General features: G+C 42.8%; 1 protein-coding gene across 1 annotated transcript in view; it reads left to right on the top strand.

Moving 5' to 3' along the window:
• The window catches only part of LOC126260363 (uncharacterized), a 151,596-nt gene that overhangs the window by 68,785 nt on the left and 65,761 nt on the right, over positions 1–17,050 (top strand). Inside the window, exon 7 of the mRNA XM_049957691.1 lies at positions 7,874–8,055. Within this exon, the coding sequence (XP_049813648.1) occupies positions 7,874–8,055 (182 nt within the window). The remainder of the gene's footprint in view (positions 1–7,873; positions 8,056–17,050) is intronic.

Raw genomic sequence — 17,050 nt, 5'->3', positions numbered from 1 at the left:
ACATACGACCAGAATGTCTTTGGATTTTCTGTCAGATTTCGAGACAAAGTTTCGTTGTGGAAACTGTTATAAGCATCTCACATTGAAGTCCGCGACATATTTCGAGCTTCTGTAAAAGATCGCCAGTCTTTGGGATTTTGCGTTCGTTTGAATTTGGCATTCTCTCTTCGTTGTTACTGCAATAGTATTCTAACCCGTTTTGTGTACCAAGGAGGATCACCTCCGTCGTTTGTTAATTTATTTGGTATGAATCTCTCAACTGCTGTCTATACTATCTCTGTGAATTGAATCCACATCTGACCTACAGTTACATTGTTAATTTAGGAGTAGTGTTGATTGTCTCTCAGAAAGGCGTCAAGCAATTTTGTATTCACATTGTTGAATAGATATATTTTTCGTTTATTTTTTGAAGAGTTTGATGTTAAGGGATTGAATGTCGCTACGATTATTAGCTCAGGATTATTCGTTGCTAAGGGGTCAAACGTGGTCTCACAACCGCTCACTATTCGAGAGGGCTCATTATCTAACTACTCGATATAATTTTCAGAAAATGCCTTTAACACATTTTCGGATGATGCTTTATGAGTACCTCCGGATTTAAACTTGTATTTTCGTCAACATATCGAGGATGAATTGAAGTCGCCACCAACTACAGTTGTATGAGTCGGGACATGTTTGAAATTAGACTCAAATTTTCTTTGAACCTTTCAGCAATCGTATAATCTGAACTTGGAGATCTGTAAAAGGATTCAATTATTATTTCATTCCGGTTGCCAAGAATGACTTATACCCATACTTACTCACAGGAACTACCTACTTCAGTTTCCCTACAAGATAAACTACTTCCAACAGCAACAAACATGCCACCACCAACTGTGTTTTGCCTATGCTTCAGACCACCGTTAGGTCCTTCGCAAAAATTTTGCCTGGAATTACCTCCGCCTTCAGCCAGCCTTCAATACCTATAACGCTATCAATGCTGAAACTTCCTGGCAGATTAAAACTGTGTGCCGGACCGAGACTCGAACTCGGGACCTTTGCCTTTCGCGTTCAAGTACTCTACCGACTGAGGTACCCAAGCACGACTCACGCCCCGTCCTCAGAGCTTTAATTCCGCCAGTACCTCGTCTCCTACCTTCCAAAGCTGTGAGGACGGAGCGTGAGTCGAGCTTGGGTAGCTCAGTCGGTAGAGCACTTGCCCGCGAAAGGCAAAGGTCCCGAGTTCGAGTCTCGGTTCGGCACGCAGTTTCAATCTGCCAGGAAGTTTCATATCAGCGCACACTCCACTGTAGAGTGAAGATTTCATACTATCAATGCTTTCTATTAGGCTTGGAGGGCTGGTACTTTCCCAAAGAGCTACGACAATTTACAACTGTTATACCGATGTTTCCTAGTTCTACGTTCTTTCTGTGTTAGAACTGCACCCTTTTTGTGTTTCCCCGAGACCCTCTAACCTACAAATCGCCCAGTCCACGCCACACAGTCCCGCTTCCGTACGGCATCTCTTGAAACTCCAAACACTTCGGATACCTTTCTCACGGAAGCATTCACCAAACGCGCGCCAACAATTTTGGCCACGTTAGAATTTAGTTAGCCCACGATGCGACCCGATTACTGCAGTGAAAACTTAATGGACGTCAGATTCCACGGTATGGAGGTCACAACAGGCTGCTAATAAAGCGGCAGACGTGGGCACCAATTTTCACGAATAATCCAAAACCAAACGAGGACCTGCGTCAGAGGTAGCTGTTGGCTATATCTCCGTTGGGTTTACTGCCTAGGGGTTGGTTGTTTCCACCGTTAAAAAATAGTACCTGCAGCCAACCTTAAAGGGGAGGCTGCACTGACCACTCCAACAGCTTAATGTGTGTTGGGGCGGGAGCGAATTCCAGCCTCTTAGGTTGGCCTTTCTGAAGTGGCGCTACTCGAGCACGTCGAGGGAAAAGGTCTTCCTCGAGACCAGCCTTGCCAGGAAGTTAAATTAAACTAAATGGCTCTTTTTTTTCTTCAGCCATCCACCCCATCTTGGAATGTTTTTTAAACAATATACTTGGTGGTTATAATTTTTTTGACCTTTCTATCCGATGGTCCTGTACTAACGCGACACATTGGCGATACAGAATACCGAGCAAAAGTGATGTTACAGGGGAAATTTGCACATTAAGTTTCTCAACTATTTAAATATGCATCCAATCGAGCTGTAATCGCGGTTGTTGGGTTCGTTAGTTCCCATTCTGCATGAATTTTTGATTGGATTTCGTATTAACTGATAATTCGTACTCTTTTCTTTAAGTTCTGAGCGAAACGGTCGCTAAGAGCATTCCATATTTTTGGAGAATCTTCCAGGAAATTCTAAGTTCATAAACAGTGCGCATGAGCGGAGTGAGTGAGGTAGAATAGTGTCGAAGGCTTTCTAGCTCTATGTTTCCCCTTTCCAATTACAACAACCGGAAGAGACAAAGAGAAACATCTTCCTCTGTGACCGCTTGGACTACGCACAAAATTTTTACGTAAACGCGCTTTTGCCAACGGCCACCGCTTTACTGAGGTTTTTGATAACTGATTTGTGGTAATCACATATTGATCCTCATATCGCTGTCTGATACGCCTACTCTTTCCAAATACAATGATAGTTTCTGAACTTGACGCGTAATTGAACCGCTGGGAGACACTTGCATATTACGCTTGTGTATGTGCTTAGTATACTCGTAATCGATCTGTCTTTACACTCAACCGCTGCGTAATTTGATCAGCTGTCAGAATCGGTGATCTGAACTTGTGTGGCTTTATAAAAGGCTGTTTCTTTGTGTGGGCTGAACGTAATGGTTGCCTTGTCCTTCACAATCTAGGCGTGAAGCACTCTGGAAAATTCTGATGTAAAATTCTACTGTATCAAATGGTTCAAATGGCTCTGACCACTATGGGACTTAACATCTGAAGTCATCAATCCCCTAGAACTTAGAACTACTTAAACCTAACTAACCTAAGGACATCACATACATCCATGCCAGACTGAAGCGCCTAGAACTACTCGGCCACATCGGCCAGCTCTACTGTATCATTTCAAATTTTGTCTGACCCAGGTATTATTATGTTGGTATACAAGTTCGTCCGTTATTGTTTTTCCGGTTGCTATGAGTTTATTTACCGATTGTCGTTTCTCATTTTCAGTTCACTGTTGGTATTTGAGTTTGGGTGCTGTCATTTTGTCATTTGGAGACAGTAAGGGGAGCTGTGGACGCTAGAAGATGGAGTAACAAGTGGAGAAATCGAAACGTTTTCGACACATTCTTTTGTCTGAATGGAATGGAGGGTGACAGCAGTGAAGGCAACCAGAAACACTTGTGCCATATATGGGGATAATGCTACTGGACAAGAAAATGATTTTCTCCTGTTATGGAGGATCGTTTTGACATTAGTTACTCTACACGTTCAGGAAGACCTTTGGTGTTTGATGAAGATCGTTTAAACGCATTAACGCACAATGATGTGCGTCAGTGTACTCGAGAGATGACAAATGTGGTGAACTATTATTATTCCACCATCATGCGACATTTGCATGCAATGGGGCGGTTCAAAAATCGGGTGTGTGGGTACCGAATGCTCTAAGTGAAAAGCACAAAAAAATCAGTGGGCGGTCATATGTGCATCTCTGCTCGCTCGTCATCAATTGTCTCTCGAACAAAACCGACGTTTCCTATCCTGTATCGTTACCGGCAACGAGTTATGGTGTCTTTATGCTAACGTTCGGAGAAGAAAGGAGTGGTTGACCCCAAAGAAAGCAAGAACTCCTTGTACAAAGACGTGTGTACGTCCACAAAAGATAATGTTATGCATCTAGTGAAACATCGACGGTGTGGTGCACTGCGAATTGCTTCCCCGAGGTGTAACCACCACTGACAACTGAGACGTCTTGCAGCCGCAATCCAACAACAACGATCTGGAAGGCTACATGAAGTGTTGCTACTCCACGATAACGCGCCCCCGCATTCTGCTAGCCTGACAAAAAATACTATACAGGAGTTGGGTTGGGAAGTCATTTCACATCCATCTTACTCATTTGATCTTATGCCATCAGATTTTTCGCCTTATCCGCTCTCTGTGGAATAACCTTCAAGGAATTCCATTTCCGGATGAAAATGTGCTCCGACAATGACTCGACGAGTTCTTCGCTTTAAGACCAAGTGATTTCTACAGTTGCAGAATCGAAAATTTACCCCAGCGTTGCAGACTGTTGTAACAGAGAGTTTAGTCATCAGTAATGATGACTAAACTCTCTGTTATGTGTCTCTGTTGCGTATATTAAACTTATGGAAAAACGCTACGAACTTATACGTCCAATAATAGCCAGGTAAGAGAAAAGTCGTACAGTTCTTGTTTTCGCAATGTTTCTTTTTCTTTTGGCATGCTCCGCAACATAACGTTTAATGTATCAACTATGGAACAAGGAACTAAGTATGTAATGCAATAGAAATCTATATACGAGTGTACAGGATGGAGCAGAGGAAACACACGTTTCTTACCACTGAACAGCTTATGCAGTTATATTTGTAGAAAAAAACTTTTACATTAAACAATAACATTTTTATTGTCTTTTTGAAATATGCATACATTAATTAGGTTGTGAAAACGTCATTATGGCGTCGTCCCTCTTGCAGGGAGCAAGTCCAGAGCCTCTCCTCAAGGCTCTGGACGGCTTTCTTCAACATTTTATACTACATAGCTTCTTATAGTTTCTTGACAAAGTGGAAGTTCCCACGTCATCGATTATATGGGGTTTGATTTTAGGTGCCACCACAAAAAGAAGTCACAAATCGATAGATAGGAAGATTGTGCGGGCCATCATCGCCGAATCGTGAAATGAGGTGTCGAGGAAACGTTTGTCGAATCATTTCCAACAAGGAGGTTCAAATGGTTCAAATGGCTCTGAGCACTATGGGACTTAACTGCTGAGGTCATCAGTCCCCTAGAACTTAGAACTACTGAAACCTAACTAACCTAAGGACATCACACACATCCATGTCCGAGGCAGGATTCGAACCTGCGACCTTAGCGGTCGCGCGGCAACAAGGAGGTTCCGTCGTGTCAGCTCTTAGAACCACATTTGTCGCATGCTAAACCAATGCCTTTCCATATGTGGAAAGAAGTCCAATAATCTCTACCTTGGAGAAACCACACGTAGCACCACACTGTTGCTTTTGAGATATGTTTTTGATGTCTGCGAGCCGTGTTAAAGTGATTGCGAATCGTGTAACTGACATGGGGCTTGGATACGAGCCCAGTATTTACCTAGTCGGATGCGAGAAACCACCTAAAAGTCCCATCCAGTCTGTCCGGCACACTGACCCTTGTTTTCAATCCACCAGACGGATTGAACCTGGGGCTGGTGCACCTCTCTGTACCGGAAGGGGCGCTCTAACATGCACGGCTGTCCGGGCGGGTCATGCTGCAGCCTGTACTAGATTACTTAATTCTTGAAGTATGCGTAATTCGTAAAATGAAATAACCGAACCCAATGCAGACAGCTCTTGAACAAATTGGATGAAGCTGGCTGGCTTCAGATATGTCAGAAGCACTCCTTAAATAGAAACTGATATTAACACTGTGTCGTCCGGCGACACCACAGTGGTGTCGTGGGCGAAATAGCGGTCAACGGCCGGCGTCACCACAGTGGTGTCGTGTGCATAGCATAGCTCAGTGGCCAATGAAATCACAGTGGTGTCGTGTGCATAGTATAGCTCAGTGGCCGGTGACAGCACTTCAATACCTTTTTCATTATGTTGGTGTTTTGTTTAGGTAACAATAAGTTACGTTAACAAGTTTTTTGTTTTTATAAGTCCTTGCGCACTTTCATCATGGTAGACGAAAGAGACGATACGATTATTTACGATGAATGCGCAGACGTCTGGTCTGATGTTCCGGACGACTTGGCCGGTTGGGAAGAAGACACTGGATATAAAAAAAAAATGAAAGTGAAGCGGAATAGTCGGAAGATAGTGAAATACGTTCAGGAAGAATTCGGCGAACGCTACGGTTGCCAACTGATTCGGGTGAATCGGACGGAGAAGACAGACTATGATTTACTGAGGACCAATAATAAATTTGAACGATCTCCGGGTCCACACATATTTCCCAAAGATACACAGAGCGTCGTGGATATCGTAGAACTATATATTGGGAACGATCTATTTGAATATATTAGCAACGAAACCAACACGTATTACAGTCAAAATAGCAATAGACGGAAACTGGATTTAAAAAATGCCAAATTTGTCGACGTTACGGGACCCGAACTTAGAAAATAGTTTGGGCTTGCTATCCTTATGGGAACTGTAAAAAAAGCAAGGATCGATGATTACTGGTCATTGAATCCGTTGATAGACACACTGATATTTCGCAAAACGATGTCCCGCAACCGATTCAGACAAATACAGGGTAATCAAAAAGTCAGTATAAATTTGAAAATTAATAACCACGGAATTATGTAGATAGAGAGGCAAAAATTGACACACATGCTTGTAATGACATGGGGTTTTATTAGAACAAAAAAAAAAAAAGTTCACAAAATGTCCGACAGATGGCGCTTGAAAGATCTCTTGCCCGCGTCGTTTGGTGATGATCGTGTGCTCAGCCGCCACTTTCGTCATGCTTTGCCTCCCAGGTCCCGAGACCTCAGTCCGTGCGATTATTGGCTTTGGGGTTACCTGAAGTCGGAAGTGTATCATGATCGACCGACATCTCGAGGGATGCTGAAAGACAACATCCGACGCCAATGGCTGACCATGACTCCGGACATGCTTTACAGTGCTGTTCACATCATTATTCCTCGACTACAGCTATTGTGAGGAATGATGGTGGACATATTGAGCATTTCCTGTAAAGAACATCATCTTTGCTTTGTCTTACTTTGTTATGCTAATTATTGCTATTCTGATCAGATGAAGCGCCATCTGTCAGACATTTTTAGAACTTTTGTATTTTTTTGGTTCTAATAAAACCCCATGTCATTCCAAGCTTGTGTGTCAATTTGTACCTCTGTATCTACATTATTCCGTGATTTATTCAGTTTTCAAATTTATACTGACTTTTTGATCACCTGGTACTATCATCTTTACATTTTTCCGACAGCAACAATAAACTGGATAATGCCGACCGGCTTTTCAAAGTGCAAATCGTAATTGATTAATTTTCCAAAAAGCTTAAAGAAACGTTTAATCTAACTTTAAACATGTCAACTGATGAAGGAATGATACCGTGACGTCTACAGTTAAATTTTAAAGTTTACAATCCGTCGAAAATTACGTAATATGACATACTCATTCGGGTGCTGTGTGAATCGAGTACGGGATACATTTCCTCATTCAAGATATATTCCGGCGCTGGACAACTGTTAGCAAACGCAGTAATGGAACTATTGACACCTTCTTATAGAAAGTGGCATCACCTCTGCATGGATAATTATTATAACAGTGCAGAACGTGCAAAGAAGTTGCTTGAAATGAAAATTCGAGTGTGTGGAACGATACGGCAAAATAAAGGATTTCCGGAAAAATTAAAGCTCGCAAAAGTCAATGTGTTTGAAACTTGTCATCAGCGAAAAGGTGACAAGCGGCCGGCAACAAGCCGAGTAATCCGAATTAGCGCTGCCGGCGTCAAGCGAATAAATCTGTACGAGACGTGCGGACGGCAAAGTGTTAAAATATGCATTGGCGCCTGGAGAAGAATAACGCGAACTACTGCAGAACGGGTTCATTGTTTGTGTACCACTCGTCGCCTCACTGTCAAAGATTCGAGACCCTGCCATCGTCGTAATTGAGGAAGTAAACCTCGCCGACTAGCGAGCAGCAGAGAGCCAATAACTGGGTGCCCGCAGGTGGAGAGCCTGGTGGTGGAGACGCCGGGCGGCTTCCAGTCGCCGGAGGATGGCACCGCGTCCGCCGCGGTGCTGCTGACCAGGGTGCTGACTGGCTGCCAGCAGGTGGTGCTGCTCTTCACCACGGAGCTCGTACGCTACACGGTCCTTGTCCTCTTCATAGAAGGCTGCGCCCTCCTCAGGTAAATGAAACACTGCTACCCTCATACTCCTGTGATGTGGACAGACGTACTGTAGTAATTCATCTGCAAAACGGTTGCGAGAGACTCAAGTACTCTCAGCTCTTTAAATAGACGTAACGTAAATATAAAAATCAGTCGTCGTCGTCGTCGGCTGATACTCGTATCCGAGTTTTCGTTTCTCCTGAGATTTCCTTTGTCACGGTTCAGGCGTGGAAGTGTCGTTGATGGCTCAGCAATCCAATCCTAGCGTGGAACAGGCGGCCACAGACATTACAGCTGATGGAAAGTGCAGGACGTGGCTGAGCCTGGAGGAGTTTACATCTCCGGCGTTTGTCATTCTCCATTCTTCGACGTTCCAGCTCAAAGTTTTGAAGAGCATTTGAGGTAACTGAGCGCCAGCGACATCTATCTTCTGCTATTGTGGACCAGTTACTCAGATCGATGTTCAAGTTTTTCAGATTTTTCTTGTACTGATCCTTATAGCGTTTGAGAGGGGCACCTCGTGGCCTTTTACCTGTGCTCACTTCGCTGTACAGCATTTGGCGTGGAAGTCTGTCATTTTTCATCCGCTGGACATGTCCGACCCATCTGAGTTGATGCCCAATGATAAGAGCTTCCAAGCTATACATTTTTACTTTCTCAAGAACAGCCGTGTTGGATATGAAGTCATCCCATTTCAGGTTCATGATATATCTTAGCTTCTTTTGGTTGAAGCGTTCTAGTTTCTTCAGATCACAGCAATATAACGTCCAGGTTTCGCAACCATATAGCAGGGTGGAAATGACTACAGCTTTGTACACCATCAGTTTGGTGTACAGTGTTACGTCTTTATTCAGGAAGACACGCTTTGTAAGTCGTCCAAATGCTACAAGGGCAGCACCTAATTTATTCTCCACATCTTTTCCAGATGAGTTAGATGACAGTATGCTTCCTAGGTAGAGGAAATGGTCCACTTGTTCCAAGGGCGTATCATAAATGGATATGCTGAAAGCAGGAACGGAGGAGCCAGGAGTTGGCTGCGCCATCACCTTTGTCTTTGGAATATTGATGGAGAGACCAAATCGTTCGTACGCCCTGCTGAAGGAACCAACTGACAGCTGCAACTCTGCAGGTGAATGAGTTGGAGAAGCATTGTCATCAGCATACTGCAGCTCTGTCACACGAGTGGTACTGGTGAACCTTTTTGAATGGAGTCTGGACTGGTTGAATAATCCTCCATCGAACCTGTACTTTAGTTCTATTCCTGAATTGTTTACTGATGTCTCGTAAAGCATTTCCTTTGTCACGGTTCAGTCGTGGAAGTATCGTTGATTCATAGCATTCACAAAGCAAATTAGTACGATACCAGTAACACCCGTTCTCTTTAGAGAATAGAGCTCCCACATATAAAACAGCTTCAAGCGTCTGAATACAAATGAGCAAATATTTTAAATACCCCGTCGGAAAAAATCGCAACACCAGGAAGGAGCTTTGTGACATAAAGAAAAGTTGGTAGGCGTGCTTCTACATCTGAAAGATGATGCCTTCTCGGAATTCGCACATAAGAATGGCGCTAGTAGCGCCACTATGAGAATACAAATCAGATTTGCTTGAAATACACGCTGTAACGGTCGTGAGCATTAGTTACGTTTGACACTGGATTTGTTGAGTTGGTGTTTATCAACAATGCATTTAAGACAAAAAAGACGGAATTATCAACACGTCGTTGAGTTTGAACGTCGTGTAATGGGGCTACAAGAAGCTGGATGTTCCTTCTGTGATATTGAAAAAAGATTTGGCAGCAATCTAGACAGTATGATTGTTGGCAGCGGTGGTCACGAGGCCATACGGTAGCAAGAACAATGGGCTCCGGACGGCCACGTAGCACTACCGTAAGGGACGGCCGTCGTGTTCGGCGTGGGGCTCTGGCGCATCGTTTTGCATCTGCAGCGGCAATATGGCAGTAGTTGGCTCCACAGCGACAAAATAAACTGTTACAAATCGATTACTTCGAGGACAGCTCCGAGCCAGACACCCTGTAGCGTGCATTGACTGCCCCTAAAGCACCGTCATTTGCGGCTTCAATAGTGTCAAGTGAGAGCTCACTAGAGGGCAGAGCGGAGGTCTGTTGCGTTTTCTGAAGAAACCTGGCTCTGCCTCGGTGTCATTGATGGCCGTGTGTCAGTTAGGAACAGGCCACTTGAGGGCCTGCGACCAATCTGTCTCTGTGCTAGACACGCTGGACCTACATCTGAATTTATATTTTGGGCTGCGATTTCGTAAGACATCAGGAGCAGTCTTGTGGCTATCCCACTCACCCTGTCTGCAAAATTTTACGCCAGTCTGCTGATTCGGCCTGTTGTACTGCCATTCGAGAACTGCATTCCAGGGGGTGTTTTTCAACAGGATAACGGTCGCCCAAATACCGCTGTTGTATCCCAATATACTCTACAGAGTGTCGACTTGTTACCTTGGCCTACTTGATCACCAGATCTGTCTCCAATCGAGCAGATATGGGACATCATTGGACGACAACTACTGCGTCATTCACAAACAGCATTAATCGTCCCTGTACTGACCGACCAAGTTCAATAGGCAGGGAGCTCCATCCCAAGGTACCCGAACCTGTACAGTACAATACGTGCACGTTTGCACGCTTGCATTCAACACTCTGGTTATTAATGTGCCACCATTTCACGTTTGGAATGGATTATCTCGTGCTTACATTAACCTGTGACCTTGCAATAGGAACCACGTAAATATATTACCAAAACAAATATAATCCCAAAATTTCATTAGTCCACATAATCATTTTTTGGTGCTGCGATTTTTTTCTGACAGTATATTTGCTTTAAGCATGTAAGAGAGAATGAGTTTAGCAATGGTTTGAAATTATGCTAAAGTGTGTTAGAAGTCGATCAGAGCTCATATTATGAAACACTGGATGAATGTATATTGTGTCACCTGCGCCGCATTTTCAGCAAATGCTAGTTAATCAAGCATCTCAATGTTTGTGACATTGTATCTCCTGAACTACGTGTCACTCAGTGATACAATTTCGTACGGACATTCAGTGGTAAATGCGGACACTGTCTGCAGACTACGTTGTCAGTAGAGTTAGTGGTGAAGAGGTAATTAATTAATTAAAATATCATGCCTGATGCTGCCGTTTTACTGCCTGAACAGGGGAAATAAAGTGAGCGATAAAGTTCTTGCTTATCATCTTTTTATTAGGGGGTGTCAGCGAGAAATAGTTTCGAAAAGGTTTGAAATTATGTGTAAAGTTTGTTGTAAGTCGCTAAGTGCTGTTATTCGCAAATACTGGACTTCTGCGCGCCGTCTGTTACATTTCCTCGACACGCGCGCACACACACACACACACACACACACACACACACACACACACACACAAATTGTTCAAATGGCTCTAAGCACTACGGGACTTAACACCTGAGGTCATCAGACCGCTACACTTAGAACTACTTAAGGGGAGCCGGAGGTGCCTATGCTGCCCATGTTAAAATCACTAAGTTTGAGGAACATTTATGAATAAACCACCAAATAGAAAACTTTGATTTTTTTTTACATATAGAGTGGTTTAGTATTGCAGTTATGACAGAGGGATTTTGGAGTATCTTTTCTAGTTTCCTTCCAAAGTTTTTTTATTAATGACCCAAATTTTTTTACAAATAATTGCTTTATAATTAAACTGAAATGAAACTACTGAACATATTGCCAAATGGCTGTGTTACGATGTACGTTTGATCACTAGGAGTGCTGTATAAAAATTTAATCTCTCTAGCTTGAGTGGATTTTGAGAAAATGTTCCTTATATTCGAAAAATTCTAATTTACGGGAAATGGCTATCAAAGTTTCTCAATACATTCCTGCACTATAGAATGGATTATCAGGGTCTTCTTCTTCATCCTCCAAAAGCTTCCTCTTCTGTCTTCTTTTCTGGCCTGTTGTTCCATCATACTTCATATGCCTTTCTCTTCTTTCTGCTCCTCTTATCCTTTCTCTGTCAATATTTCTTAGTGCTCGTACAGTGTTCAACCCAGCTGTAAATCCTAATGCCTTCAGAACTTCACACTTCACACTGTTCCCTTGGTTATAGGTTGCTATTGCATCATAAATGCCAAAGTGCAGTGTTTTTATGCTTACAAACACCCTTTTAGGAATCACTTTCCAAATCAAATTGTTTACGCTCTCATTAGGATTCTGCGTCTTTCCGTGTAGACATTTGTGTAACAATTCTGGCTGTGCTAAGCATGAAAAATTGGTTTTATTGTTCCCTCCTGATTCTTGTACATACTGCATATTACCCGCTTTACACAAGAAGTATAATACTACCAACAACAGGCGCAACACTGAACTAATTCGAAACGGTAAACAGCAAAGAGACAATGTTCCGCGCTATTATTCATTGTAGTATCGCAACTTGGTATTAATGTTAATTTTCTTTTCCCTACGTTCTTCCTCTTATTATATACACGGTTACTAAAACGTGGCATCGTAACCAGAACAAAAGTGTACGACAATATTAAATGGAGCAAGACGTTCGAAATTCTGAGGAAAATAGGAGTAAGCTGTAAGAAAATACGGGCAATATTTGTCACAGAAAACAATGAAGCCAACCCTTGCACACTCGCTGTATGCGTAACAGGCCGAGAAAATCCCAAGCAGTTCGCCAGGAAGTCACGAGAGGGTGTTAGATGCATTCAGCGGCCGCCCATTTCCTCTGCAGGCGTGGTGGAAAATGGTAATAACTCCACTTCTAGGCCGAGTAGAACAATAATTCAAAGTTTACATTAAAGAGGAATGTTCCAATTAATTTTCGGTAGCAAAAAAAAAATCGTAATTTTTTGGATTTGACCACCTCCGGCTCCCCTTAAACCTTACTAACCTATGGATATCACACACATCCATGCCCCAGGCAGGATTCGAACCTGCGACCGTAGCAGCAGCGTGGTTGCGGACTGACGCGCCTACAAACGCTCGGCCACAGCGGCCAGCCACACACACACACACACACACACACAGAGTTTATTACTGTAGTATGTGTCTTACTGTGTTAAACATTTAACGTAATATTATAATTCTTAAATTCTGTCAATAATCAACGAAATATTGTCAATGTAATTTTTGTTGCCCCTGAAAGCTATTAGGTAACCACCCTGCAAATGTATAATGGCACCGTGTACCGGGTTCCGGGATAGTCGTTTAGTAACACAGATATCCAACTGGAGTTATTAATGGGTGGCGTATAAGAAGTGAAACAATTAATAAAACTGAAAAGCTACGATGCCACAGACAGATTTAAGGACGTTAGACTTGTAATAGCTCTCTCTTTGCGTCTGGGGTTAAAAATCTTCATTGTTGGTAAAGCATAAAAGATAAACATATGTTCTCCCGGGCTTTTATTTAGTCCTTTTTGCGCTCTGCAAACTGGTACTACGTAATTTCATGTAGTTTCACGTATTACGTAGCGTATATGGAGAAAGCGCTGGTGGAAAATATTTTTACTTAATTTAGCTGATGAAATTTAAACGGCTGAACAGACTGCCATAGAACATAGCTAAGAACGTAGCTATCAGAAAACTGTATTAAAACCGAACCTTTCGTTTGGGAGCTACGATGCCATGGACAGATACACACGTTATACTTATAAGACCTCTCTGTTTGCGTCACAGCTTAAAAAGGTGCAACGCTGGAGTACCAAACATTAATTGGCCACTTAAACACAATAATTATAAATTGCCGGAACAAGTAGACACCTCACTTTTACTTTTGTCCCATTAAGTGGATGGCACATTGATGTAAGCCAATAGCAGTGTTGGAAAGATGTGCAGGAAAGCTGCTGCCAAAGTTTTGCTGCGATAAAATGGGCGCTAATTATGATCGTTATTCGTAGGAACTGCGGATTTCCCAACAACCTGGAGCCAATGGTACGGCTCTTTAGGCGCGTCCTTTGCTTTCGATCCTGCGGCTGTGGACGTGTCTGATCAATTGTAGGAGGCGCTTGCCTTTAAGTTGAGTAAGGCGACATTCGGTGGTGCCTGAACTGGTGTTCTAGAGCCAGGTGCTGGGAGAGCAGCTCAGAGGACAAATTTAAAAGGCTGGTTATAAAGCCGCAGCATTCTTAAAAGAGCAGCGATGCAGTATTTGTCAGGACGTCTTGATCGTTGACGAGGCGAAGCAGTTTTTACATGAGGTCTCCTCACTGCTTTCAGCGCCGCATACGACGTTCTCAAAACTCTCGTTAGGCTATTGTTGAATAATTTCTGGACTGACCTTGGCTAGAAGACTAACTTGTTTCTGGATTTCTTGTTGAGTGTGTGGAACTGCTCCAATGTACTGTTACATTTTATATCAACGCACACTTTGCCCACATCTTGAGGCTAACTTCAATATAATGATCAGGGTTCTGGCAAGCTAACTGCAACAATTTTATCGCTGCTAAAGGTATCAATCAGCTCTTTTTATTTGTTTTTCTCATAAATACCTCTTTTTATTGTATTGAGTGAAGACGGCCCGTTACGATAGACAGGAAATCCTCTATCATCAAAATTACAGTACACGATCCACTCCTGAAAGTAGGTAAAGAAGTTCGAATTGTTTGTGCAAAGGATAAACTACCGTAATTTCTCATAACGATAGCCCTGTTCCAGAAATTTTTTTTATTTTGTCTGCAAACCAGATATATAACACGTTAAAATTACTATCCTTTTTTCATGTATTAGGTGAAGTGAAATTAACATAACTATTGTACCAGGTTTTGAATTCAAGTATTGTCAAAGCAGATATTATTTATTAAAAGTGGACCATAGCTAGGTACTAAAGTCCCCAACAATCTCCCACCTCCCATATATTATGGTGGCTTACAGTTATGGTTTTTATGTCCATTTATTTGAGCAGGAAGTGAAAGAGAAGTATTTAGCATTTATTTTGCAAGTTACAACATTTAAACACCAAAACATAAGAAAATTACGCAGTTGTTGATTTGTCAGATAGAGTTCTTTTACAGAATGTAAGTATCTTTTATTGGCCACCTTACTAGAGGTTGAAACTGGCAAATGATGTCAGATTCGTTGTACTTAAGAACAGCCCCTTCCTTCGGCTAAATCCACAATTTTCCACTTCTTCCCATCCGCTACAGTTTTCCAAATTTCGGTGAAGCTATCTTCCCAGACTTCTCCCTCATATTTGATTAGCTTATTTTTTTTTTACCAAGGATTTCCCTAAAACATATATACTGTTGTATTTCATAGACTGCCGCGCCTGTCGCCCATCCAAATGCAACACAAAAGAAGCGCACACCACAGTTGTGCACCTCTACACAACAATATAATTGCACACAGGTAGCTTGGACCACAGGTAGGTGTCCAGACAATAGACATGGTGGATTAGGGTGTATAACCACTCTCACTAGGTTTGATTTAACTTCACACGCACAGCAACACCACATAAAGACTATTTCTCCCTCCAAACCCCCCACCCCCTTCTCACCCACACCCACCAGCCACCACCATCTGCTCACCTCCTCACCCTCGTAATACTGCAATATCACCCAGAAAAAATAAATGAGGCTAGTTACATTTTTGTCTGTTTGCGGTTCATGACTGCTGTTCTGGAATACACAGAAATCCACCCTCGTCCTGGTACCGAAGCATGCCGCTACAGGAGCCGAGTGGCGGTGTTCTCTGATACAGTATCGTATGGCAATTAGTTGTCATCAGCAGAGGAAATGTTGCATCTCTGTCGTGCCAGTCCAGATGAATAGATTGGACTGTCACAGCTACAACATTTTGCTGCTTCCGAGAACGAATTACCTGCATTTTATCAATGGTAGTGACGGGAAGGCCATCTGGTCACCCTCTGCCAGTAAAACTGCCAAATCCAGATTAAAATGCCGACCCCGTGTAGACACGGGATATGACTAGGAAAAAGAAGAGGAGACTAAATGTTATTAATGGGCTGCGCCATTTTGCTTCGGTTGTCTAGTGGTGGTCTACGGCACTGCTGCCAACGGAAGTCAGCGTGTACCAGTATTGCAGACATGCACATGCAGACAAACAAAAAATAATTACGTAATTTTATTTATCGAGGTGACAGGTCAAACTTCGGCTACCCCTCGTACAAACATTTTGCGAATTTGGCTGTTCTGACACACATCCAAGCTAATCACCCAAATATATTTAATCATAGGCCTTATCTCTCTATACACGTGATCACAACTCTTACATGAGAACATGCGAGGCGAGTGCAGTGTCTCAGGCTATTGCAGCACGTATTTCCTTTCCTGTGCTGCGGTCTCCCATATATGACTATCCTTCCTTTCGTTACTACTTTTCTCATAGAGGCATCTTTTGATGTCAACCTTTCTACTACCTATGTTCTTCCTTCCTTTCTTGGAATATTTTTTCTTTCACCTCCTTTTGGCTGAAGAAATTTAGGGTCTCCCTTAGGGTTTGGCCTTCATTTTCCAAATTTTTCTGTCGCATAGACCTTAAATAGCGCGTACTGCATGCAATGTTTAAGATCATCTGCACACAATAACTGTGCAGGCTCTTATTTGCGCTTCAAAGCTAGTGCGGCAGCTAATCAGATATGCTGGATCGTTATGTACCTGTTTCATTGATTCCTTTAAACACTTGGATCACACTGCTGATACCTAAGCAGCTAGTTTCCCACGCGTGCCAAGGAGTAGGTGTCCCTCTTCCTGGGGCATCGGAATTCCAACCAATGACTGTCTTCCCAGATGGCCTTGCTGCAGCTTGGTGATGCTCATGGGGAGAGCCCTTAATCAGAGTGGGCAATATCAGAGCAGACTTTTCGCACATGAAACGTTTAAAATTACATAAAAACGGCGTTTCTGATCTGGACATCTGATGAGATAGACAATGAAATTTCAATGTGGATAGTTAAAACCCGACTGCTTTCCTTATCCTGGCTACCCCATGGGAAGAGGGACAAGTCAGATGTCCAAGAGCAAATCAATTTATCTAGTACTTAG

The sequence above is a fragment of the Schistocerca nitens genome, chromosome 5 (genome assembly GCF_023898315.1).
Source record: "Schistocerca nitens isolate TAMUIC-IGC-003100 chromosome 5, iqSchNite1.1, whole genome shotgun sequence".
In the NCBI taxonomy this organism is placed as follows: Eukaryota; Metazoa; Arthropoda; class Insecta; order Orthoptera; family Acrididae; genus Schistocerca; species Schistocerca nitens.
This window is presented reverse-complemented; position numbering and strand designations above follow the sequence as displayed.